We start from the raw sequence: 27,571 nt of genomic DNA on the forward strand, positions 1-27,571 counted from the left end.
TTATTTGCCTTCATGGTACTTACATACATTTCACATCCTAAAGGTTTGCGATTCATCATATTTTTTATGACAGCACCGTGTATTTTAAACTAGTTTTCACATGCTACAGTCCAGTCCAAAAGCACAAATTACGTTCTAAGTCTTTAAATGTTACTTTAAAAGCCTTCAGTCTGACACAAACGCATTGAGGATATAGCTTGAAGTAGAGACACCACGCTTTTACTCAAATAGACAATTGCACAAACACTAATTTTCAAAAGCCTGCTCTTTTCCTCTACTGGTTTAAAATGATAGAACCTGATTATCTGTGCAGACGGTTCTCACTCCAAGTTTGACACAGGAAACAGCAGCATCAGGAACCAGGCTACTTTATGTGCTGGTGTCAGAATATCAGGGCTTAACTATTCCCTGACAAGCCTGGTCACTGGAAGGAAAATGGCTGACAGAAACATGTTCATCAGGGCTGGGGAGATGGCTCAGTGGTGAAGAGCACTGGCTGCTCTTTCAGATGACTGGGATTCAATTCCCAGCGCCCATCTAGCCACTCACTACTGTCTGTAACACCAGTTCCAGCAGACCTGATGCCTTCTTGTTTTTTTTTTTTTTGGCCTTCACAGGCACTGCATACAATGTGCACAGGCAGACATGCAGGCAAAAACACTCATACACATAAAAAATTTTAAAAACGCATTCTCTTCAGGTAAGTTATTCAAATATGCCAGTTAATATAAACCACAGTGGAAACAGCAGACTTCAAATATATAACTTGCTTTTATTAAATGGAAAAAGAATTCATGTTCGTCAAAATGGCAGATATTCCAGTAGCTTTAGTAAGAGTCAAAACAGCGTCAGGCTGTTTCAACAGTTTCTGGAATAAATGAGCAATTAAATTCATAAAGAAATCCAGGACACCAACATGTTCCTAGACCCTAGGATCACTGTAAGCCAACACATCAATCATTGTTTCCCTGAACCAGTTTGGCTTTCAGGAAAATATATATTATTATTTAGACAATTAGCATCTGAGCTACATAAATGACTAATTTAGCATTTTATTTTAATTAAATCAGGATTTTGGAAACTTCGAACTAGTCTTTAAAGTTTTGAATGTGGACATAAACTAGCCCCTATTCTCCCCACATACCAAATGTGAAATAACTGTCATAATATATCAACATTTTCACAGGAATATTTTAAGACTTCTGGCATTAGAAAATATGTAATATCTGTGTAACAACATAATTATATACAGAAACATCTTAAAGTCTCCTTGTGCAATTTAACTACCAAAAGTTAAAGTGTTATATTTTTTAAAAATACTATTATTATTTCCTATTGATCTGGCACTTGTTTGTAATTAAAATAATACACAAAATAAGTCTCACAATAAGTGATTCTTCAATAAAATAAATGAACATTGCTTATTTGATTTACTAGTTTTCTGTATCAGCAAAAAAGACTTTATTATAATTTATGTTTCTAATTACAGCCTAATGCTGAGGCAGTAAATGTTAGTATGTGCTTGCCTGCTTCTCTGTCATACAACATGTCCATAAATCTCAATTTATACCTTTGTTTTATGGTACACAGTATGTCCATAAATAAAAGAAAAAAAAATCAATGAGCTGTGATTATTCACCATGGAAAAAAAACAAGTCATTTATATCTTGTTTAAAGTTTCTAAAGCAGCAATATTTAGTTATGACAAAAAGACTAAACACTATTATAAATTATAAATTCTAGTCATTTTTCTTTTGGCATTAGATTCATAACACGAATGCTTATTCTTGAACAGATTTATATACTAATGTACATCTGAACATATAGTTGCCAATATTCCTTGCAGGCAGGAAGCTGGTCAGTGAAGTGTGTCACGGCAGGGTGATGTTAGTGACTGTCCTGAGCATCAGAAGATATGGCTTGGCTGAACCCTGACTTCCCATTCACAGATATTGTATTTGATGGAACAGTAACCTAGGAAGAAGAAACACATTTTGTTCCCATCAGTTTTCATAAAATGGGACAGCTGTCTAATTTTTAACAGTTATCACATTATAACTTCTGCTTAACTGAAAATGTTAGCATTCAGTATTTATCACTCAATGATTTACAAATAATTAAGAATAAATGTTCATTCTATCATGAAACGGAAAATGAGAGACTTGTTATTTCCACAACAAACAAGTTAAATAACCCATCAACATATCTTAGTCTTTATTACTAGGCCAACATAAAATACAAGAGCACAAACAGACTGCAGGCCAAGCTGTCATAGTGCAGTTTTAGCTAGATGAATCCTGCCTTCCCAAACGTGCTTTGAGAAAAATGGGAAAACTAAAGTGAATTTTGTAAAATTTAACAATTTTGTACTAGTATCAAAAAGTAATTTGCAATCCTCCTCTTACCTACTTGCTATATATTTAAAACAAAAGCATCAACCACAAAACTGGGTCTTTAAGAATTCTTTCATGTTAACGGGCTACAGCCAACTGTCAAGCCTGTGACTTTTATGCCTAGAACAGAATGAGGGAAGGGCTTTACAGGAAGTTTCAATCAATAAACCTTCAAAACCCCAGTGGTTGAGTGTTCCATTTGCAAAGCACTAGAGGAAAAAATATTATTTAAGACAGTCGAGCAGCATGGTATACACCTGCCGTCCCAGCACTTGGGACACTGAGGCAGGAGAGTTCCAGGACAGTATGGGATGCAGAGTTAGACACACACACACACACACACACACTCTCTCTCTCTCTCTCTCTCTCTCTCTCTCTCTCTCTCTGTCTCCCCCCCCCCCCAAAAAAAAAAACTGAAGTTTTCCAAATGCCTTGGAATTCTTAGGTATTTTTAGAAAGACTTAGAAGAATGTAAAAAAAAAATATGGATCATGAATAGTAAATATATACAAACATATATACATACATATATATGTCACATGTAAAATATAACAAACTATTACAAGAATACAATAAAATATTACAAAATTACATTGTAGTTTGAGCAGCAAAGATTTATAAACAAGAATTGCCATCTTCAAGTAAGAACTGAGAGAGAAGTGACTACAGATCCTGTCACTAGACCAGTGTAAAAAGGAATCTGTTTTGTTTGTACTTCAGTTCCTGCTTCTCACTAAATGAAGATTTGGTTCTCTGTGGTAATGAGTTTCCTGGGGGGCTTAATCAACTCAAGATGCAGTAGAGCAGATCCACACACTTGAAACTACAGCTAAGAAGAGTTGCTACCAAGGCAAGAGAACTCATCTATGCCTGCTTAGTGGGCATGCGGGCTACTTTCCAGAATAATCAGAAAGCCACAAGTAATGACTTTTCACTGTAGAACTCAAATCTTAAAGCCTCTCTATGTGAGAGAATTATCTGTGTAATTTATGCTATAATTACAGTTCTCAAAATCCTTCTGTAAAAAGATTTTTTTTTTTTTACTTATACATAGGTGTGTGTCGGGATGGGTGGGTATGTGATCTATGTGTGTGCTTTATGGAGGCCAGAAGAAGTTATCAGATCCCCTGGAGCTAGAGTTATAAACCTTTGTGAGCTGCCAGGCATGGGTGCTAGACACTGAACTCTGGTCCTCTAGAAGAGCATCAAGAGCTCTTAATCACTGAGCCCCTTCATGATTCTTTATAAGACACAAAGCATTCACAAAACCATAGTGACGGCTCTCAATATCCACCAGAAAGAACTGCAAAAATTAAACACAATAACAACAAAACTGGCGACCAGTACACGGTCTGAACAGACAGCTCTCAAAAGAAGAAATGCCAAAAACCTGTAACTGTTTTTAAAATGTTCAAGAACGGGTTGGAGATTTAGCTCAGTGGTAAAGTGCCTGCCTAGCAAGTGCAAGGCCCTGGGTTTGATCCTCAGCTCCACCAAAAAAAAAAAAAAAAAAAAAAAAAGTTCAAGAACCCTAGCCAGTAGAGCAATTAAAACTACTTTGAGATTCTCTTATCCTAGACAGAATAGCCACAAAAACTAGTAAAGCCAGTGTGGGATCAACATACAGGTTCCACAAAACAAACAAACAAAACAAAACTAAAAAAAAGCACATATGACCCAGCTATACTATCTGTAACTCACCTGGAGATATTCTCAAATGACTCTGTATCCTACTTTAGAAACTCTTGCCAATATTCATCACTACCCTTTTCATAGTGGTGAGGCAATGAATCTAGTTCATCAATAGATGAAGAGAAAGTGAAAATGTGGTATAAATACACAAAGGACTTTTATTCAGCAATAAAAAACAGAATTATGAAACTTGTAGAAAAATGGTTAGAACTGGAAAATACCATGTTAAGCAAAGTAAGAGAGGCCCAAGGAAAGACATACACCATATGCTCTCACACAAACGTACCCCTAGCTTCTAACTACTAACTATGCATATCTAGGTGTACTGGCTACTTTTTTGACAACTTGACCCAAACTGTGTCATTTAGGAAGAAGGAACGTCAGTTAAGAAAATGCTTCCCTTAGATTGGGCCAGAGACAAGTCTGTGTGGCATTTTCTTAATTAATGACTGATGTGGCAGGGCCTAGCCCACTGTGGGAGGCATCACCCCTGGGCAGTTGGCCCTGGGTTCTATAAGAAAGCAGGCTAAGCAAGCCTTGGGGAAGAGAGCCAGTAAGCAATGTTCCTTCACGGTTCTGTTTCAGTGCCTGCCTTGAATTCCTGCCTTGGCTTCCCCTGATGATGACGGGCTGGTTGTAACCTAAGACAAATTAACCCTTTCCTCCCCATGTTGCTTTTGGTCCTGGTCTTTCAACAGCCAAGAAACCGAAGCAGGACACCAGGTGAGGCAAACCTGGCTAGAGACCAGAAGGACTAGTAAGGGGCAATGTGCCTGGGGTGGGGTGGGGGAAACTGGGAACAAAATGAAAGAGGGTAGAAACTGGGGTGAAACGTGACGGTGGGAGATCAAAGAAGACAAAGGAGAAGTCAGGGGAGAGTCAACTAAAATGTAACATGTGTGAGAAAAACTCACGCAGAAACCGCCTATTTTGGAAACTAATTTTAAAAAGTCAAATACTTAATCGTCTTAAATAGTGCAGATCTACCTATGATGGGAAGCTTCAGAGATGCAAATTTATGAATTATTTTCAGAAGGTTCCATTGTCCAAACCAGATTTGCTAATACACTAACAAAATATTCTGGAAGGATACACTGCAAAATGCCAGATACGATTATTCACAAGGTATGATAGCACATACCTATAATGAGCTCAGCACTTTGAGAGATTGGGGCAGAGGGATTGTGAATGCAAGACTAACCTGGGCTACAATAGATAGATCACACCCTATCTCAAAAAATAAAATAAAATAAAAAAACAAACAAATAAAGAGAGGTTACCTTAAAAGAGAAAAACACATATTTCTTTGATATTTCAAAACATATTACTGGAAGATATCATTAGTATACTTGTCTATGAATATATGAACTCTGGGATCAGAGATCCCATCTATTGGACCCCACATCATATCAAACCTTCTTTTGGTGCCTGTCACAGTCTAGTGCTAAAGAATATTTCTTAGGTGAGATGCAACTTTTCAAAAACACTCAGAAACCAAAACATTATTTGACTTGAACTTCGATAATTAACTTACAATAGAATTACTTTTTAAAAAACAATTTATTTTTATTTTATGTGCATTCCCAGTGTCCACATAAGCCAGAGAAAAGCATCTGATATGCTGGAACTGGAGTGACAAGCAGTTGGGAGTGGCCACATGGGCACTGTGAATGGAACCCGAATTCTCTGCAAGAATTGACAGTATTCTGAAACTCTGAGCCATGTCTCCAGACCCACAATAAAGTTAGTTTGTAAAAACTAACATTGAAGACCTTATTGATGTGCCTGCTGGTTATCTACCCTTGATGTTTAAAGAATTTTCATGAATAGTCACAAAAATTGAACTGTGACTATGAAATACAACACTAGTTATTTTTTTACAGAAAACTTATTTAGAAAGAACTGTCAACCTGTGATCCTTCGTTTAAAATGGAACAAAGAAAAATAGAATAAAAAGCTAATCAAATAACACAAGCTAGTAAGAGTCTGTAAAAGGCTTCCACAGACTCTCTGTTCCTTCCACACTTCGGTCAGTCAAAGATAAATTTTACATTCCGAGACAATGTACAATATGAAGTACAAAACATAAATTTACTCTAGACTCTATTTTTAAAAGCTGTATTCTATTTGTAACAATATCATGGCCCAATTTTCAGTAATTTAGGGACAACACATAGCACCCAAAGGCCTTGTGTCATAGTAGACCAACAATAATGGATAATTTAAACTTCATGCTCTATGAACAATTTGCTGATTCACCGATAAAGCCGAACACTGAACACAATTTTAAAATATTGCGCTAGGCTAATTAAAGCTTAGTATGAAGACAAACTAGTCTCCATGGCTACCGTTGCAGTGAATGGGAGTAGTGTGGAAAAGCCCCAGAGAAGCATGAAAAGATCAGAGCGCATTCACACAGCACACACAATGTCCTGATGCAAAGTAGCTATTCTAATGGAGGTTAGTTGCTCCACAGGAACCAGAGCCATGGCCAGGTTGGTACCTGGAACTAAACTGAACACTTTGAGTTCAAAGACATAGGTAAACATGGAGCCAGCTCCCCTTTCCATATTCGGATTTTGTCTGACCTCAGCTTGTGCAGGAAGTGTATATGCTGTCATAGCCATTGCTGAGTTCATATGAGCTGCAAGACATGCCCACTGGTCCAATAGTGGAATGGATGTTGTGGTGTAATCAACCACTTGGTTGGATTTCAGGCCTGCTCCACAAGGGGAAACCAGTACCTGGAACAGTCATTGGAACTCCCAAACTTCTGGCTAGACATGTCAAAGGCCCTAGGGGAAAACCTGTCACTAGTATTCTGTTAAGCAGACATAGTTTTACACCAACTCCTGATGATTATCCTTCTACTCCTAGATCAGTGCATTTCTCATGAGGATCCAAGAAGCTTCTTTTTGCAGTAGATGGCAATTTACATAGAGACTCATGACTGGTCAAGATTTATAGAACAGAAGACCACAAAATGATCTTCCCTAAATGGGACATCTATAGCACAACTCCTCCTCCCAAGGCTCAGGGATCTATGGGGAAGAGAACGTTGGAAGTTGAAAGAGTCAGAAGTAGTGGATGGCTACAAGAAAACTGTTTCCTGGACACAACACATCAGTTGCATGACGTCCCACCTTTATCCAAGGAACCATTGACAACTGACAGTTACTGGCAAAGGGAAAGCTAGCTTTACAGGTGCGACTCTATGGTAGATTAACCACACTTCTGGAGTTAGCCCAACACCCAAGAGTACATGGGCAACACAAATTGGACTTGGTGGGATTTTGTTTTTGTTTTTTTAAATAGGAGACACAGAATTGGGTAAGGAATGAAAAGTAGATCTGGGAAGAATAGGGTGAGGGAATGAACAGAACCAAAATGCTTCATATGAAAGCCTCCAAGGAGTAATGCAAAAGCTTTCTAAGAAAGGATATGAATTTGGGAGGGAAGAAGATGGGGAACAGTCAGGAGTGAAAGGGCAGTAGTGGCGGATGGACATGATCAATGTACATTGTATCAATGTATGAAACTATCAAAGAACATTTAAAAAGACGTTCCAGTAAGATGGTCTAGTCTTCGAAAACATTACTGTTTACTATTTTTAGGATTAGAGTTATATTTATTTGAAATGTCACAAAAGATATGACAGGAGCACTGTTACATGTAAGTCTTGGTCTACAAAAATAATTTTTAAGAATATATACTAGAGCTGAAACGCTGGCCATTGAGTTTAGAGATTGTAAACATGACCAGTTCCTTTAACCACTTTTAGTGAAATAAAATAGATTATGTATGAAATGTTCATTAGGAGTTGGCACTCTACAGGCTGCAAGCTGTTAATAACCTCCTACTGAATGAGATAAAGTTTTATACTCAATAGAATCTAAAGTAATGAGTTTTAAATAGGATGCAATTATAGATACATCATTTAGGCCCCCTGTCTGTTGGTTCTTTCTGATCCAGCTCTTTCTGGAAGCCATGAGAGTTTACTATGTGAAAGCCATGCCAAATCAGGCCCAGGAATCCATCAGTATCCAGCTGCTGGCTTCAAACACATTTGCAGTTCAACCACAGGATTGTGCAATGAGTACACAGGAACTGGTTAATATATGCACATGCTCATGCCTGAAGCATTGGGTTTAATTCCTGTGTAGGCACTGGGCTCTCCTATGGACCCAATGCAACACTGGTTTTCGGGCCCAAGCTATGTAGAAGGCATATTCATCTTTCTGCCCTCTGTGTCTAGTAAAATATTTGTGCCTCAAATTTATTAAATTTAGGGATCTTAGATAGGTGGTAATTGGCTTGAAACTCATCTATAAATTCCTGGATAGAGAACAGAAAATGTTTCATAAACAATTATAGGTTATTTATTGATACTAGCATGTTTTCCCCTTGACAAAGAAATTTGTGAGATAAACTAATTTCAATATTTAAATCTATATGGACTTTTCTGGTACTTATATGTAATCTACAAAGTTCAGATCTGTCCTCTGAATTATTCCTTCAGGTTTCTATCATTCTTGAAACCACTTAATATGTGTTTTGCCTCAGTGCTTGCTCAGAAGGGTGTGCTAAGTCTTCTGAAATAGCAGTAACACACACACAAGTAGTAACACACACACACACGCACATGCACACACACACGCAGACACACACACACACACGCACGCGCACACACACACGCAGGCACACACACACGCACACGCACGCGCACGCACACGCACACACACGCACACACACGCACACAAAGATCCCTTCTGTTTTTCAGCACTTCTCTTCCTTCGCAGCTTTAATTTCTTGGAACTCAAAGTTTTCCTCGACAAGTCTCTTAGCCCTTCTTTACACAGCTTCTAACGTGGTTATCAAAAGAGGTCACAACATGGAACACCCAGTCAGTGGACTCAGAATTTCATGTTGAGGGGTTTCTCACAGCACAACTGAGCAGCATTCACAGCAATGGCTGGTCAACTTGCCAGGTAGAGCGAGGCCACACTCGCCTGTGACACTCACATTCTGTCTAGAGGAATCGCACCTCTGTCTCATTGCTCTCCTACAGCTAAGCAAGGATGGGCTGGATCATGTGGTGGGCATTATGAACAAGGCTCTGGATGAGCTCTCTACATTCTCTAGCTTCCTCTCTACTTTTATAACTGAAATTACTTCTTGTAATTGTCCCTAAAACCCAGTACACACAATAGTTACTTTGACCACTGAGAGATGACTGTGAATATAAATGTTCCCACTAGTAAAAGTCCACCATTTCTGGAAAGAAAGCGGGGGTGTGTGTGTCAAGAGGATCTTTCTTACTGTGCTAACATAATTTTTAAAAATAAGAGTCAAGGTTAGCTTTCTACTTATACAACAATGAATACAGTCATACAACCTGGCCCACACAATGGAAAAATAAACAAACCTGACATGTTTTTATGTATGTGTAAGACTCTGAAATCCTTCAGTTTATACCTCAAAAAAAATGACTCCAGGAATAAAACAATAGTTCCTGGCCTATCTTTCCTGTTCATATTTGAATGTTAGAAAAAACACCCCTGCCCATCACTCAAGTATTAGTTTAACAAGATTGAAAGCAAACCCACTGTCCCCCATCTGAGAGAGGAAAGCTTACTCTTTTCAACTTGGAGGCAGCCTCTCCAGAACGGATTGCGGTCAGCAAACTCTGCCGGACCTGCTCTGGGTCCGAGCTTTGGAACGTTAAAGAACTCTGTCTCATAAGGGTGAACGGTGGGCCAGCAGCTGGACTCAGCCTCTCAGAACTCTGTTCATTCTGTACAGGTTTATTTTGCTATGAAAAATAAATGCAAGATATTTTTATGAATTCCAAGAGAAGAAAGGCCTATCTGACGAAACGTTTTTATATCAATTGCTCTCTAAAAACCACCACTTGCCATGCTAATGACACAGACACAGTTCTATACCTCCGCCCTTCACTCAGTTATGTCGGTCGGTAGAGCCCAGCTGAAAGATGACCTATGTACCTTCCTTTCTCAGCTTAGGAAGCTGTGGAAGAAAAATGCTACCTCTTTTTGCTTCATGAATAAATACAGTGGCAATTTCACTATGTGTAAATCAAGAACACCGATATTGCCAACACAGAACTAGCTACCAGAGCCAAAACTCGTGATAAAAAATATCCCACAAACTGAAAAATAACCCATTTTCATGGTTCTAACATATTCAGGCAAATGTAAAAGGCAGTTGAATACAGACTATTTCATACTTTAGAATCCAGCATGCCATTTAACAAAGGAATATTGATGTCTCTACTACACTTAATTGCATGAGCTTTTGTTTCCAGCAGCAACAAGAACTGGGGGCTGACTAGGGATTTTTTCCCCATTAGACTAAAAATAAATGTTAAGAACTTCCAAACTAAATAATCAGAAATTTAATTAAACCTCTTAAGAACAAATATTTAGTAACTGATATAACAGGGAAATGTTACATCAAGTAATCTTAAAAATATCTTTTACAAATTGTCAAACTCGTCTTTACTTTTTAAAATGGACTAAATAAGGTTGAAGTAGTGAGTCAAACTGTTTCATCTAAATTAAGCTTCTATTATTTAAGAACAGTGATATGTTTCAGGGAAAAGGTAGGATTCATCCCCAAGTCAAGAATTCATCTCTACATCACACATCACTTCCTGATGCTAGGTTAAACTAGTAAACCAGAATGTCAAATGTACGAGGAGATAGTCTTTGAGATAAACATTGCCTCGACATTACAGAGAAATGTTTACTTGGCATCAGGGTCACTGTTTTCTCTTAGTCTGGGAATATTTGAAAAAGTTGTATAGAATGCTCCTGGAGCTGTCACACAAACACGAAAGTATTCTTTAAACACTACCAGAGCAGAGTACGCAATGCAATGCAGCTTTTTAACGATTGCCTGTGGATTCCCACAAATCACACCGTGAAAGTCATCATCTCCTTTGACTATTTTGTGTGAATCCAGAAAGCAAGATGCTTAGTTGACAATTCAGGTCAACAGGACGTTTTTTTTTTTTTTTTTTTTATAATTACCATGGTTGGATGGCATTTTGATCTACATGTATATAATGGGAACTAAGAAAATGGATAATTAAGAAAGCTACATTTTAAAGCCATTTTCATTTTAACTGAGTTATATGTGATACATGTGGAAAGCAGAGGTAGAATACATGGGATGGGAAATGTACAGCTGAGACACTCTGGGCCCCTTCAATACCACTTGCTTCAAATAATTAAAACTATTTGGCTGTTACATAGTGCTATAAAAGTGAATGAAAAATAAAGTAAACCACAATATCCAAGACAGTTAAAAAAACAACAAAATACAAGAAAATAGTCACTACCCTACACTCAGCAATTATACATGTGTAGGAATAAGAAATTTTAAAATATTTGCTAATGATATAATTACATAACAATGACCTTATACCTGATTGAATTGTAATTCTCAGAGTAAAAAATATAGATCCTTAAATATATCTAGTCTTTTCCCAAAGACATTAATTCAGAATTAAACAATACACAAATGTACGAAAGTACTGGTATAAAATGGGCTGTCCCTTACTTATACTGAAAAAGTTAAGGCTTACCTTATCGTCATCATCATGTTGGGGGACCACTGAGGATTTATTTATTTCGTATGCCTTTTCATCCTCCATGTCAGCTGCAGGCTGGGCAGAGAGGCCCTCACTGGATGATTCTGGACGTGCCTTACTGAATGACTGTGATCTTTTCACCACAGCAAGGGCAAAGGGTGAGGGGGCAGAAATGGAGTATGGTCGTGGGGCCCCAAATGTTTTCAAGGTCTTCAGGTTTAGTGATGCTCCCTGACTACCAGGCAGAGCCACAGGCTTGGGAGCTACAGGAGGAGAGGTTTCAGCAGGAAGAGCCACAGGCTTGACAGCTACAGGGGGAGGAGAGGTCACAGCAGGAAGAGCCACAGGCTTGGGAGCTACAGGGGGAGAGGTTTCAGCAGGAAGAGCCACAGGCTTGGGAGCTACAGGAGGAGGAGAGGTCTCAGCAGGAAGAGCCCCAGGCTTGGGAGCTACAGGGGGAGGAGAGGTCTCAGCAGGCTTCTGGATGATTACATCATCATCATCAGTTTTTGAAATATTGGGGAGTAGAGCAGAATGAGTCCTTTCACTCAAGGGAGAAAGAATCTGCTCTGGAGGGAGCCTTGGGTCCCTCTGCACCTCTTTGATTGTTGGTTCCTTAGGCCCAGGGGCAGTGTGGACACTCTTAGCAGCTGCAGAAGTCACATAGTGGCCTGATGCTCTCTTCTGCATCTGCAGAAAAAATGAACTTGGTTTGGCCTGGGGATTTGAAGCTCGAGATCTAAATTTTGACTCCAAAATATTGTTTATATCTTCCAAATTTGGTGCAAAAGGAATACTGCCAGTGTCCATAGTCATTCTGGGAGGTTTTGGAGGGTGCATCTCCCCACCAACAGGTGAGCTCACAGTCCTGTGCAAATGACGTTCTGTTCCTAAGCTGGGCTTTGGTGTAAGGTCAGGCTGTGGCTCCCGTGAGCCTCTGGAAGTAACAAGGGCTTCTGCTTGCATGGCTGTTTCTGTCATATTCTCAAGCAGATGCTTCTGCCCCAAAGTGTGCATCTTTTGTTCATCTTTATTCCCCGCTGTTTCTGACTCCCAGTCCCTCACCACTTCCAGGGACTTGGGAGGCACTATTTTGTAAGTAGTCATTCCGATTTTAGGTATATACTCTCTTGTAATTTCATTTGAAGGTTTTGGTTTGGGATGGTAGTCCTGTTTATAAAGTGGAAAATTCCTTAGGTAAGAAGCACCTGGATTCTTATCACTTCCGTCTATAGGAGACAAAGGGTCATGGTTCCCATGTGCACAAGCCGGATCTTTCACGGGGAGTCTATCTTGTACATGTGTTGGGGTGCCCTGACTCCCGAATGCTTTTGAGGCATTTACAGAATCTAGGAGACTTGAGGAGGAGTGCTGAGTTGATCTGTTGCTGGTTGAAGTCTGCACACTCTCATCAACCCTGAGGTCAGTCGAATTCCGGTCTTTGCGATTCACATCAAAGCTGCTGCAGGCAGGAGTGGCCTGAATCGCTGCGTCTTGCATTTTTGTCTTTGCTACACTTGGCTGATTCAGTTGTTGATCTGGTTCTGATGGTGCTGTTAGATGATTTTCCCTAGAACTTTTAACGTGATCTGTTCTGTATGCAGCAAAGCCTGACAATCCGTCAGCTTGCAGGTCCACGGCTCTCTCTGAGGTTTCTATGGCAGTTTCTGTTTTCCCCAGTCTGTCTTTTACAGAATCTGTGTTTGTGGCACCGACCACGATTTCATTTTCAACTATTGAGAGAAAGAAATACTGTCAAGCATATATGTTAAAATGGAGGAGAATTCAATTTTTCAATGTGTCTCACCCAATCTATAACTGGATGACTTGAGTACTACACATACCATTGTCAGCTTCTTACCTATACAAAGGCAAGTAACAGGACACAGAACATAGTGTAAAGGCTGTTTCTAACAGAAAATAATCAAGTGTAAAACTATATGTATAGATCTTCCATAAGCAACTCTAATTTACTGGTGTCAAAACTCTGAATTTCAGGTGTCATCTTTTCAGTAAGTTGACTTATTACTCACTTGCAATTTCTCATCAACATGTTACAATTATTCCCAAAGACTGTCAAGAAGACAGCCTAGACCCACCACTGACTTCATCAGCTGGCCACTTCCATTCATATCTAATGATGTCACCAAATGTCTATGAATGGCTGCAACATTTCCCAAGGAATGCCAGGAAGGGAGAAGGTAGCTAATGCATTTCCTTTCTTTTCTTCCCTCTATTCGAAACTAACATTGACTTCTACAATGGAACAAAATGGTGGTTTAGATAACTGTACATGGTGAAAAGAAAAATATAATAAAATACCTTATGGATAATAGAAACTAATTTTTTAATCACCTATAAATTGACAAAGGCTGCTAGAAAGTACATGTAGATGACAGAAAATATTACTGAGATACACTTGTAACTAACCTAGCACTAACCTGATGTCAGAATCTTACTGATGTGACTATCAAATTTCAAAAAAAGGAAGTTACTAATTAACTTTTAGAGAGTTTCACTATTTAACCAGACTACCTGTCTCAGCCTTCTGAGTGCTGAGATTACAGCTGTACATCATCTGCCAAGTTTTAGGAAGAGCTCTGAAGACTGGGATCTACCTATGTGGTAGATACCAACCCTCTGTTGAAAGCCCTGTATACAAATCCTAGCACTGCAAAATAAATTGACTCCCAAACGAAGTAGATATAAAATTGATGATTTTCAATAACAACACCATTGCCACAATAGTGTAGCAAAAATCAGAACAGAGAAGAGATTTTAAACATTTTAAAAGATTGCCAGAGAAAAGTACTGAGAATGTAAAAAAATGAATCAGATGTAAACATGTTCACATTAGCTATAGAATTCTGTACTGCATGCAGGGCAAACACACACACACACACACAAACACAAACATACACAAAACCACCATCATCAACACCAGCATCAACAATATTGGAATTATCCATTTCCTGTATCCATTTCCTAATAACAACAACGGACACTAGAACTATCCATTTCCTTCCAAATATGAATTCTATGGCCCTGTGTTTATTTTCTATGACTCTTAAAAATGTTTCATTTAACATAGATTGGACCATAAACATTCATAAGCTTTCCTTCTCATTCCCTTAAAGTGTGTTGTCACATGTTCCTTGAATTCTCTCCTGTGCATTATTCTGTTTTGAAGTCCAATCCTATGTAGATATGTGAAGTGTGCCTTGGTATTTTGTTATGAGCTACACAGGTTTCACAGGAAGTCACAGATTCGGTTCCTTGATCCAACACTGTGTGACTTGGCTGGGAAGTCAGAAATTCTGCAGCATGTGGCTTGCAGTCCTCAAATAAGAAAGTTACCAGAGAAGAAGGGTGTGGACAGGAACGGAATGGCCGAAGCAGACGGAAACAGTGTGCTATACAAGGACAGCACGACCCCACGCCAACTGGCAGAAGCAAACCAATTACATCACGAGCAAAATAAGAAACTGCCTTAATTTGGGTGTAAGAATGGGGAAATGGTGGCCAGTGATATTGCATAATTTTGTGGCTTGAAAACCAAGAAGGCAAGTTTCATCCAAAGTGTGGCAATTTGAGTATGAAGTAAAAGCATGCACTGGGGAACTGAGAGGAACTCAGGTCACAGATAGATGCACAGAGGACACAACCTGAAGACCTGAGATTTAAATCAGACAGCATCAAAAGGTGGAACACCACCACGAGGCACAGACAGGACAGCTAAGAGCCCACTGTGGAATTATACTGTCCATGTTCAAATCCTAGGCCCACCACTTACTAATTGTGAGATAGTATCTTCATGGCTTACCCTTCTGTGAAATGAGACTAAGAGTAATATTCCCATAATACCCATAAGTGAGACAGATATTAAATGAGTCAATGCATAAAAGAACTGATTCAACATGTTTTAAGAACAGTCCTTGGTTCGTCACAGTCTATGACAGTGTTGGTCAACAGTGTTTGTAACACTCACCGCTCTCTTGGTTGGGGCTCAATGTCTCCAAGTCCCTTCGACTGTTGGATACTGTGTCTTCATTGCTTATATCACATACAACAGGATGATGTGGCTCTCTGGAAGACATGACATTGAATGTGATGTGTGGAGGTTATTCAAATACACCATGAAAAAAAAAAAAAGCAAGCAATACTTTTTTCAAAAACAGATGGATTGAAATAATTATCATTTCCTGCCAAATATTAAAACTTTAATAGCAAAGAAAAAATATAATAGGAAATGCTGCTATGAAACATTAGCTTCAGTACACGTGTCCTATTGCAAAGGAAGATGTAAGAGTCTTGGTAAAATGGACACTCTTCCAAATAAATGTTTGTACTTAGTTGTTAGGAGCTATTTTTCTCTTAACGAGAAAAGGAAACAAAATGGAATGTTTTCGTCTTGCATCTGGCAAAGTCAACTGCAGAAATCAGGATGTGAATTGGCCTCACCGATTTTTTTTCCCTGACGATAAAAGAGTTTAATTTGAGGCAGTCCCATGACAATTAGGTACCCTCTAATGAAGACAGCTGATTTTGCTTGTTTGGTTACATCTTTATTCACAGTATTGCATGTCAAACAGAGTATTAGTAGACTAGAGGAGTCTTAACAGTTCCTGCATCAGACAGACAGTGCTGCTTCCCCTCAGACTGGACTGTAAACAATGTAAAAAATGAGTCAGGATCATTCTCCAACAATACCGACGGGATGTCAGGCTTAATGTATTTCCACTTTCCAGAGCATTTTCACAGTTCAGGTAGTGAAAATTCTCAGGTGCATTTGGCACAAAGTGAAAACTCAATGATTTATTTGGGTCAAACAGATAATAGACAAAACGTGTGAACAAACAGAAGCTTTTGTTTTTGAGTTACACAGATGAACTGTATTTGATGGCTATTTGACATAGGGATACCACAACTCTTGAATTGGCTTCATTTGAATAAATTATATGTAGCTTGCTACTACTTTATTAATAAGCATTTTACAAGGACAGTATGAGAGGTAGAATCTAAGTAAAATGGCCAACTACATCAGTTTTCTCTAAAAACAACAGCATTAACCAAACAAACTGCCACTACCACTTATGGTCTAGAAACTACTTACTGTCCCTCTGTGTTTCTGCCTTCTTGGCTTTTTCCCTTGGAGCTTGGAGAGGCCTCTCCATCACTGAGGCCGAGGGCTGAGTCAGGATCATTCTCCAATAATACCGAAGGGATGTCAGGTGACTTCACAGAACTACCTTCCACCTGATCTTTAGAGGACTCACCCAGTTCTTCCTTTTCATCTATCTCTTCAAGACTGTAATCAGAGCTTACACCAGCTACAAAGAAACACAGATACAATTCTAAATAAGAATCATTCTAAGCAATCTAGCAAGAAGAGGTTTTTTATAATAATAATCAGTTAGCATCTTTTTTTTTTTTTTTCTTCCCCGAGACAAGGTTTCTCTGTGTAGTTTTGGTGCCTATCCTGGAATTCACTCTGTAGCCCAGGTTGGACTCAAACTCACAGACATCTGCCTGGCTCTACTTCCCAAGTGCTGGGATTAAAAGTGTGCACCACCACCGCCTGGCTAGTTAGCCTCTTAAAATGTGATTCCAAATTAATAGTGAAATGCTTTTTTTTGTTTTGTTTTGTTTTGGGTTTTTTTTTTTTTTTTTTTCGAGACAGGGTTTCTCTGTGTAGCTTTATGCCTTTCCTGGATCTTGCTCTGTAGACCAGGCTGGCCTCAAACTCACAAAGATCCACCTGGCTCTGCCTCCTGAGTGCTAGGATTAAAGTGAAATACTTTCCTAGTGGTAAATCATCATGTTCACATACAAGGAGATCATCTCAAATTCATATTATTCTAGAACCATGTTCTACCACTCTGGGCTTTATTCACAGAAGGTTAATCTTATAAATGTCGTATAATTGCATTTAGGAATGAATACCTTTGATTAGGTAACTTTAGAGTCATGTAATAATAATGTGAACTAAACAAATTACCAAGGTAAATTTCAAATTAATGGAACATGAGATTTTTGTACTGTCTACTAATATGCTCGTAGACTGTCTCAGTAGGTATCAGCATTGACTGCAATTGAAAATACCTGGTTCTCCTTTGGAAATATGGACGTTCACATACATTCTACTACTAAATTAGAATCCTATGGTATGGGGCCAAGAATTGTGAAGATTCTTTAGGTGTTTCTAATGTACAACCTATACTAAGAGCCACTTATCTAACTGCTGGATGTAATTTTTTTAATAAAGGAAAACAAAGATTGTACACTGAAAATTAATTTTTATTCTCACTCTATTTTTTTCTCTTCTTAGGTATGATATACTAACCCTGTGACGTTACTACATACTGAGCTATGTTTGCAGCCGTGTTCTATTTTTCCCAGTTCATTTCCCAGATTGGCCTTGAATATTCTCTGTAGCCCAGGGAGGCTTAGCCGTGCAGCCCTCCTGCCTCAACTTCCCGAGTGGCTAGAATTACAAATCTGAGGCAGCAGACACAGTTCCAGTTTTTACTGTTATTCTGGGTTTGTTTGTTTGTTTGTTTCAATTTCATTTTTCTTTGTCATTAAGGTAGAGTCTTGTGTTTCCCAGGCTGGTCTCAAATTCTTGTAACCCTGACTGCTGGGAAATTAGAGGTGTAATCTACACCCAGCTGAAGCGACTTTCTCTGGCACTTTTTCCTGTGTTCCAGAAAGCATAGCATACCCATATAAGCAGGTATCCACATGCACAGCCTTTCTCTTTTTGTTCATTTAAAATGAAGTATGTTCATTACACTCCATGTTTTAAACTGTGCCCTCCCACCCCACCCACTTACTATATTTAAGTCTTATCCCATACTGACATGTGTGCACATACATATCTTTTCAACAGTTTTGGATAATATTTCTTTCTACAAGAATTTCCTTCTATCATTTCTTACTACCAACAACGCATGGCAGCAGGGTAAAACGAGACATCCCAGCAGCTAAGTGCTCACCATTCTTTGCCAGCATTAACTGTGAAAGTTAAACTATCCATGAGGCTGGGGACTTCTGCTTAAACAAATCCAACATTTCCATCTCCATGACAGCCTCTGAATGAAGTTTAATTTTACCTGGAGAGAGGGCGTTAAAGTCACAAACCACTGCTACAGTGGTCAGACCATCCATAACTGTAACAAGTTTAATTTTAGTTTTAGACAGGAAAGTGTGTTAACTTCTGATCTTTGAAAAATATGAGCCAGGAGTGGTGCCATACACCTTTAATCCCAGCACTTAAGGAGACAGGCAGGTCTCTATGAGTTCAAGACCAGCCTGGTCTACAAAGAGTTCCAGGACAGCCACGACTATATAGAATCTGTTTCATAAAAAAAAAAAAAAAAAGAAAGAAAGAAAGAAAAGAATGAAAAAGAAGAAAGGAAGGAAAAGAAAGGAAAGGAAAGGAAAGGAAAGAAAAAAGAAAAGAAAAGAAACATTGAGTGGGTGGGTCATAATTATGTAAAACACTAGCACCTGGGAAGGCTGAGGCAGGAGAATGTCATCTCCTAAGAATTTTAGGCTAATGTGAGCAACACAGCAAGACCCCTTTCAAACAAAACAAAACAAAACACAGCATACCATGAAAACCTCAGAACAAAACAAAATTAATGCCAAGCATGTTGTGCATGCCTTTAATCCCAGCATTCAGAAGGCAGAGGCAGGTGGAGCTCTATGTGTTTCTGGCCAGCCTGCTCTACAAAGTAAGTTCCAGCTTGGCCTACAGACCTTGTCTAAAAAAAAAAAAAAAAAAGAAAAAAAAAGAAAAAACGTAGTAGTGGTTAGTGTTGCTGATTACTTCCTTCATAAAAACTTGATTACTTACAAAAAATGTTAAGAAATTCGAACTTAAATAAATTTGAAACACATGAAGATGAAACACAACTAATACTTCAAAGAATGTGTCTTCTGCACTTGAATTGCGAAGCTATTAAGTTAAACTTAACATTTAAATTTGTCTTCAGCTACCACGTTTTTCCTGGTTCTCATCAAAATGGAAAAATTCCTTGATAGATACTGTGCCTTTGGTAAAATATAGCTCTGTTAAATCAGTCAGTCCTACACACACTTCTCTTTCTAGTCAGCACTGAACTGTATGGATGAGTTAAAACGTAACTATTTCAGTTTAGGAATATTTGGGTATTTTCCCCTTCGGAAGCAATTGCCATGATGGAATCTGTAACACCGCAGGCTTCGTAAGTTTTTGGACTTTCATTTTTCTGGAAAAATACCCATGGGCATGCTTGTTGAGTCATGTAAGAGATGAGTATGTACATTTCATTTTAAATGCCCTGCCAAGGGCTAAATGATAGCACAGTGGGGGATCTCTGCCCCCTTAGCATGAAGCACCACCCAACCCCCCAAAAAAGTTCTCATCAAACTGTTTGCCAAAGTCTTCGGACAACTTTGCATTCTCACAAGCAGCACGTGACAGCATACTAATTTTAGGCAACTAAGTTGAAATGATAAACAGCTTTTTTGAGTCATTTAAAAAAAATGAGTCAATTTATGAGGAGATTCAAGTTTTACATAATTTCAACCTTGTGCTATCTTAAAACAAAAGAGAAAAGGCATCTGAGAAGAACATTAGAGAAAATAAGCCACATAGCTAACAAAGGGGCAGATAAACAAAGAATACTTGGAGATTTTCTCTTATCTAGTCATTGACAATAATAAAGCTCAAGCAACCCTTCAGAACAGCAGGAAACCAAATACAAGCGCAAGTGTTTCTCAGGGCCACTGGGTGACTCCCCTCCTCTTTGCCCTGCTTATTTAGATGGTTAAGGAAAACCACACATTTCAAACTGGGATAAAGGCAGAAACGCTTATTTACTTATAAAACATTTTAGAGAGTGTAGTAAGTCATCCGATCTACACTCAACGGCATCTTCCTCTGCATATACCAAAACCACAGCCAGCTAAGTAAGGCCTGAGCACCTACATGTCAAGGACGCTACAGCAGCCTCTGGAGTCCCAGGGCCCTCAGAGAGGGCGAGAGTTCAGCCTCCAGCATGGGCACAGGCACAGTGCACGGCTGCTCCTGGCTTAGGAACCCGGGGCGGCCAGGGGAGCCGGCTGCCAAAGAAGCAGAGTCTGTGGAAATGGCACTTAGATAAGAGAGTTAACACAAAGCAAGCAGACATCAAGATGCAGTGGGAAGTCAGTGCTGTTAGCTCACATTTACCCACGGAATAGCTCTGAAAAGGTAAAGTGAGACACAGATACGGGACAAAGTCTGAGGAGCATGCCCATCTTTCCGAAACTTCAAAATCTTCTAGTTCCACTATATATTTTATATTGGCAACAGTATCTGAAAAATTTCCTGTGTGGAATCATGGTACTGTTGATATTGTTCTAAGAAAAAAAAGCATTACTGCTTATCTTCAATCATAAACAGGAGATACTTTTATGACTATGAAAATTCCAAATTCCTAAAGTCATACCTGGCAATATCTCCATGCTAATGTACTAAGGAGTAAGACATTTTAAATATATTTTTTTTTCTTCTTGAGGCAGGTTAGCCTGGTACTATGGAGCCTCCTGCCTCAGCCTCCCAAGTGCTGGAATTATGGATGTGCACCACTACACCCAGCTCATATTTCTCCTTACAAAAGCTACTAAGTAGTTATTACTGAAATATTAAAAACAAATCTGTTTTATTATGTTTTAATTCCAGAATCCACAGTGTGAGCTATGTTGTGGAAAGTATTTGCATGTAAACAAAATTCATAATTAGAACGCTGAATTCATACCGGAAGCGGCTGCTGAAAGAGATTGTATTTAACGTGAAGCCTTTGAAACGTGCCAAAGAATCTTCCCACTGTGGTATATCCCTACCTAGAAGGAGGCAGTGAACTGTCCACTAGATAGAGCATAAGGAAAAACAAGAGAGCAAATAGAGAGAGCACTCGGGGTCCAGCTCCAGAACTGAAACGTTCATCTCTGCCAGTTTCTAATCCTGGCCTCTAATCCTCGGAGGGAAGAAACAAAGGATTTGTTTCATAGTACAAATGTGGGGAAAGGACACCAAAGAATTCAAATCTCTCTCGGTACGAGGAGCATTCCAGTTCGATTCGTTTCTCAACCATCAAGACATTTCTTTCCTTCACAAATGCAGTGTGTAGTGACGGGGGGCATACCTGGGCTGGACAGGCCCTCAAGAGAGTTTGCTTCCAAAGTGCTGTCTGGAGAAATTCCATCTTCTGAAGGCAGGGCTGAAAGATGCAAGAACACTGATAAAAAGTCACACTCAGACGAGAAACTACTCCCGAGGAATTTTCTGCTTTTACTTAATCCAGGAAGGATGAGATTTAAGTTACCAGGTCATTTACCATACAGCTGTGAAATGACTACATTCACCCTCCATCCCCATTTCTATATGGCCAAACCCAGAATCGCAGTATCTTCTGAAAAAGCTGCAGACTGTCCACATGCTCATTACAATAATGAAGTGGTATAATTTTGTCATATTTCATTGCAGACTCTTCAAAAGCAGTTAAGCAATAATAATCAGGTTATTTTAAAAGCCTAGTGTCAATATATATATACATATATTAGTGCAAATTTTATATATGCATATATATATATACACACACACACACATACACCTATATAGAGAGAGCGAGCGAGCAAGCGAGCAAGCATGAGCCAAGTGCACATCTTAAATTCCAGCACTCAGGGACAGATCTCGGTGAGTCTGAGGCTGGCCTGGTCTGATTAGGGAGTTCACGGCCAGCCAAGGATATATAGTGAAAGCCTGTCTAAAAGGAGAAAAACTAAAGTTATGGCTCACACTGCTTTTACTGACTGTATTAAAACACAAATCCAACACCAACGAACTGTTCACAAGATAATACCATTATCAGATGCAGGGCTGTTTTCATCACTCTGCTGCAGGGGTGTTTTTGAAGGTGGGGCGGGTGCTTTTCGCTTTGTTCTTTTCAGAGACAAAGTCCCCACTGACGAGCTACTGAGCTGCAGTGACCCTGTCCTCACCATGACCCCATCAGTGGAACTCTGCAAGAAAGCAAAATGGCCAAAGAATCCTCCATTTAGAAATCAGTCACAAACTTCAGAATGGCCCTGATCTCCACAGCAAACATGTCAAATAAAACAAACCACAATAGTTATTCATTGGAAAATATTTACAGAGCACCTGCATGTACAGATGGTAGACAAGGAGATGGATACATTTAAAAAAATAAAACCAGAAACAAATGGCCCTTCTTAAAAAAAAAATAGCCTATGATGGGGTTGACACACAGTCTCCAGTGTACAAGATTTCAAACTGACATAATTAAACGTAAACTTTTGAGGAAAGTTCTGGAGAAATTATTAGATGCAAAGAACAGTAGGGAAGGGGCTGGGAAGACGGGTCAGAGGGCCATGTTGCTGCACAAGCATAAAGTATTGAGTTTGAACCCCTAGCATCAACTTAAAACTCACACATGGTATGCCACATCAGTAACATTATGGTGTCCCACTTCTATAACCTCATGGTGTCCCACATCTGTAACCCCATGGTGTCCCACATCTGTAACCCCATGGTGTCCCACATCTTAACCCCATGGTGTCCCACATCTGTAACCCCATGGTGTCCCACATCTGTAACCCCATGGTGTCCCACATCTGTAACCCCATGGTGTCCCAAATCTGTAACCAACCCCATGGTGTCCCAAATCTGTAACCAACCCCATGGTGTCCCAAATCTATAACCCCAGTGTCCGGAGGGGGCAGAGGAAACCAGTGGATCACTGTCCGCCTGGGCAGCTAGTCAAACCAACTGGTGAGCTCGGGATTCAGTGAGAGACCCTGTATCAAAAAGAGGGCACAAAAGAGGAAGGCATCTAACACTAACCTCTGGCCTCCCCACATACATGAACAGGGGAGGGCAGGTGCGTACATGTGCACACACACATACACAAATGCAAAAAGTACTAGAGAGCAGACTCAATCTATGTTTTTCAGTATGAAGATATACGTGAAAACCATGTGACAAAATCTCTGTGTGACACTAGAGTAGGAAGGAATGGAAGGAAGCCGTCAGGAAAGTGAAGGAGCCAAGAGCACAGCATACGGGGAGAAGAATCAACTAGGCACACTTTACTCAAGAATGTCACAACTGCACCTAACAAAATTAAAAATAAAATGCTGAAAACCACAAAAAATAAAATATCTGACTGGTGTTTTAAAAAGGTAAATAACACACACACACACACACACACACACACACACACACACACACACACACGTCCCCTTCACACATTTCCTTCTTCCCTAGTCTCCTTTTCACTTCCATGCCACGTGCAGGTTTTTTATGTTTTTAACATATATCTTTGTACCAAAAACACAGATTGAATCAGCTCTTTAATTTTTTTTTTTTTACATTTCTTTGTGTGTGTGTGTGTGTGGGGGGTTGTACATATGTGCCTGTGTTACACAGATTTGTGCTACATTGTACACGTGGAGGTTAGAAGGCAACTTGCAACATATGATATCTATTGATTGCTTGATTGCTTGACAGATGGACAGACAGACAGACAGAGAGAGAGGCAAGTCCTTAGAGGTCACTGTGCACAGGCATCCCCTGCAGCCCCACAGCAGGCGACTGCGGACTCCAGGACAAGCATTTCCCAGCAGGCTGGCTGATGCCTCCTGGCCAACTCCTTACAGTCTTGGCTTCTGCTCTCACAGGAACACTGTTTCACAAAGTTGTGTAAATAGTTCAATATCCTATTTTGTACTGGAGTCCTTCCAACTAAATTTTTCCCAAACCTTTGATCCATTAATACTTTTGCTAAAAAAAAAAAAAAAATCATCAAACTTGATCATAAATAATAGTCACTGACCTGTGCAGCACTAACTAACTAAATAGCTGACCACTGCTATTCACACCTTTCCTTACTCCTGGGGTACCACACCCCAGCTACTCCATTTTGCTGTTCTTTATTGCTCATGTCCTGAAGAATATCTGTGGGACTCCCTCACAGTTTATAATTCGTTTTTAGTGTCTACGTTCACTCTCCCGGCAATCCTGTGGTTCTCTTCATTTTAAGTATTCCTTATATAATAAGGGATCTCAAACTCCTGACTCCATCCTAGACCTCTCTCCTTTCTCCCCTAAATGTTTTAAGGATACTTGATGTTAGCATGTCTACATCTGAGCTCTTGATAATCACCAATTCTCCATCATCGGCAAAGCTGTTTTCCTCAGTCTTCAGAAGAATCAGCAAAGAGAAAGCCCTGATCCCATCTTCCAGCTGCCTCATCTGCTGGCTCCACCCACATTGCCTCTGGTCTGTTGGCTCTCCCTTTAACATCCAGCACTCGGATGACTTCTGTCCCTCTCTGAATCACTGAAAACCTTCTAAATTGACTCAATTCTACATCACTTCTCTACTGACCTTTCTTAACACATCAATGCCATGTTAGGATGCACACCACAGTAAGCTCCTTTACTCAAAGTCCGCTGATGACTTTTCATTTGGCCCAGGGGGAAAAAAAAATCTAAGTGATAATATGGCTCCAAGAGCTCTCTAATAATTTCCTTTTCCAAGGATGGTTGATTCACATCAACCATACTGTCCTTGCCACACTGTCTTCTTGTTTTCCTGACCTCAGAGTGGTTACCTTTGCTGGTCTCTGGGCCTAGAACTCTCTCTTCTGGTAACACAGTACCATATCCATCATTCTCTGCTGGTTATTTCTCAAACAGCACCTCCCCAATGAATCTCCAACTCCCAACAGCTCGCACCTGCTTCCCAGCTTGATGCCTGTAGACCAGCATTGAATAGTTTTCCAGCATACTACAGAGCTGGCTTAATTGTTCGATGTCAATTCCCCCTCCAACAGACTAAAAGGGCATGGACTTTTTCTTCCCCCAATTACGCCCACTGCTGTATTTCAACACCAATGTCTGGCTCATTGATGTTTTGTAGTTATTATAAGTAAGAAGCTGAGGTGAACTTGAACTGGGAATGCATGCATTATCTTGGGTCAATCTAATCTTACAAGATAATTAAGTACACTAAAGAGTAGTGAACAAATTCATAGGAAAATTTCAATCCTTGCTATTAATCAAGAAACATTTAACAAATTTACTATTTCAGAATTTTTAATTTTTTTCCAATGGAGCCTCCCAACACCAGGCAAGAAAATAAAAAGGTTTGATTTAGCATCTGCATCAGGCTCTAAAGACATTTCATGGGGACAGAACAGTGAGCTCCATAGCAGCAGGCCCTTGGCTACATGAATCTCTCTACCCACTCCTTTTACAAAGGGGCCAGGACTGTGTAGAACCACTATGACCTCTGAGGTAGCTAATAACTAAACTTCCATACCACTTGGTAAAACACCTACAGCCAAACCTAAGCCAGGCCTCAAACACTACTTCTCTCCTTCCTCCAAGTCTTGAGACCTCTCCTAACCATGAGGTACAATGTGCACCCCAGTCCACATTTGGAGTCAGAGTCAATAACGTCAATTCTGATTAAATATTGCAATCAGACCTCCTTGGGAGGGCATGCAAATGCATCCTTAATGGACTTATGAAATAATTCAAGGACCTTCTGTGACAAAGAGCTGAGAATGAATCACAGGACATGGTAGTATTTAAATACCATTGTCAGTGGAAGATAAAGTTTAAAAAGCTTCTCCTGATGCCTCTGTAGTCTGAAACTTTCACTTATTATCTTATGAAAGTAATAAATTCTCTTCAGGTCAGCCAAGGGGAGGTTGGCAGGCAGTGTTGTCCATGCTGGCCAGGAGGCAGAGCCTGCACCAAGTCACCAGGCTGTTCAAGGCACAACAAAGACTGTCATAACAAAAAACAAATAAAACTTATCCATCACAGAAGAGGATTATGGAAAAACTACTAGGGATTCATAGAGATGGCTCATCAGTTAAAAGCATGTGCTGCTCTTGCAGAGGACTGGAGTTTGGTTCCCAGTACCTACATCTGGTAGCTCACTGCTATCTGTAACCTCAGCTCCAGGGAATGAGATGCCCATTCCTGGCCTCTATAGATACCTGTGTAACACTACAACTAGGACCATTATTGTGTATATCAAGTATATCCATGTGTGCATTTTAAATGGCTTTGGCTGTAGTGTTTAAAAATACTTCAAGAACTAAACTGTGGCATATGACATTTGGAAGGAAAAAATAAAGACCGGGCAAATGAACATGGGCAAATAATGAAAATTCACATGCAATTTGATGCTGATATACACACCATATTATATAGGAAAAGATACCCAAAACAGACATCATCAGGGAAGCCTCAAATTCTAAACAACCTGACATTTCCCTCTTTAAATTAAAATATTTACCCCAAAGCTGAAAGAATTAGAATTAATTTCTTGATGACTTTATTTCTTTTGATAAAGCCCCAGTGAACACCATTCCCACCATACTCCGGGTTCATCAGTGAGAAGACAGTAGGTAATCAATAAGTAACTGTGAGAAGCAGGAAGCAAGAGAAACTGTGGCTGGCCTTCTGGCTCCACGCTCCTCGAGTTCTGACTGATTGCTTCCAGGATTGTATAATAAATTCTTTCACCTCCAGGCTGCATGCCCCATCACTGCCACTGAGGGGGTCTCTTTTATCACCTGGTAAAAGCAGTCATGACAGGAATTTTCTAAGGCAAAAGCATGTGGTTAGAGTCAGCGCTCTTAAATGTGAGGCAGAGGAGTCTAAAAAACAGAAGACCGAAATAAAAAAGGGAGGAATTTTTCTACACAGGCTCACAAATTTACACGAAACTATCTGTTACTTGAAGATAGAATATGCACAGATTCATTTATCCATCTGGAGATCTTGAAAGCAAGCTTGTATTTC

The 27,571-nt window shown here is 39.6% G+C and overlaps 1 protein-coding gene across 3 annotated transcripts in view; it reads right to left on the bottom strand.

Moving 5' to 3' along the window:
• Positions 1-752: 752 nt before the first annotated feature.
• Cobll1 (cordon-bleu WH2 repeat protein like 1) overlaps positions 753-27,571 on the bottom strand; it is a 154,315-nt gene continuing 127,496 nt past the window's right edge. For all 3 annotated transcript variants that reach the window (XM_036186458.1, XM_036186457.1, XM_036186460.1), the window contains 7 exons: positions 22,590-22,749; positions 21,873-21,947; positions 16,814-17,030; positions 15,689-15,786; positions 11,695-13,433; positions 9,721-9,897; positions 753-1,974 (listed from right to left, as the gene is read on the bottom strand). In XM_036186458.1, coding sequence (XP_036042351.1) covers positions 1,888-1,974; positions 9,721-9,897; positions 11,695-13,433; positions 15,689-15,786; positions 16,814-17,030; positions 21,873-21,947; positions 22,590-22,749 — 2,553 coding nt within the window. In that variant the 3' untranslated portion in view covers positions 753-1,887. The remainder of the gene's footprint in view (positions 1,975-9,720; positions 9,898-11,694; positions 13,434-15,688; positions 15,787-16,813; positions 17,031-21,872; positions 21,948-22,589; positions 22,750-27,571) is intronic.

Source organism: Onychomys torridus, chromosome 4 (assembly GCF_903995425.1).
Source record: "Onychomys torridus chromosome 4, mOncTor1.1, whole genome shotgun sequence".
Classification (NCBI taxonomy): Eukaryota; Metazoa; Chordata; class Mammalia; order Rodentia; family Cricetidae; genus Onychomys; species Onychomys torridus.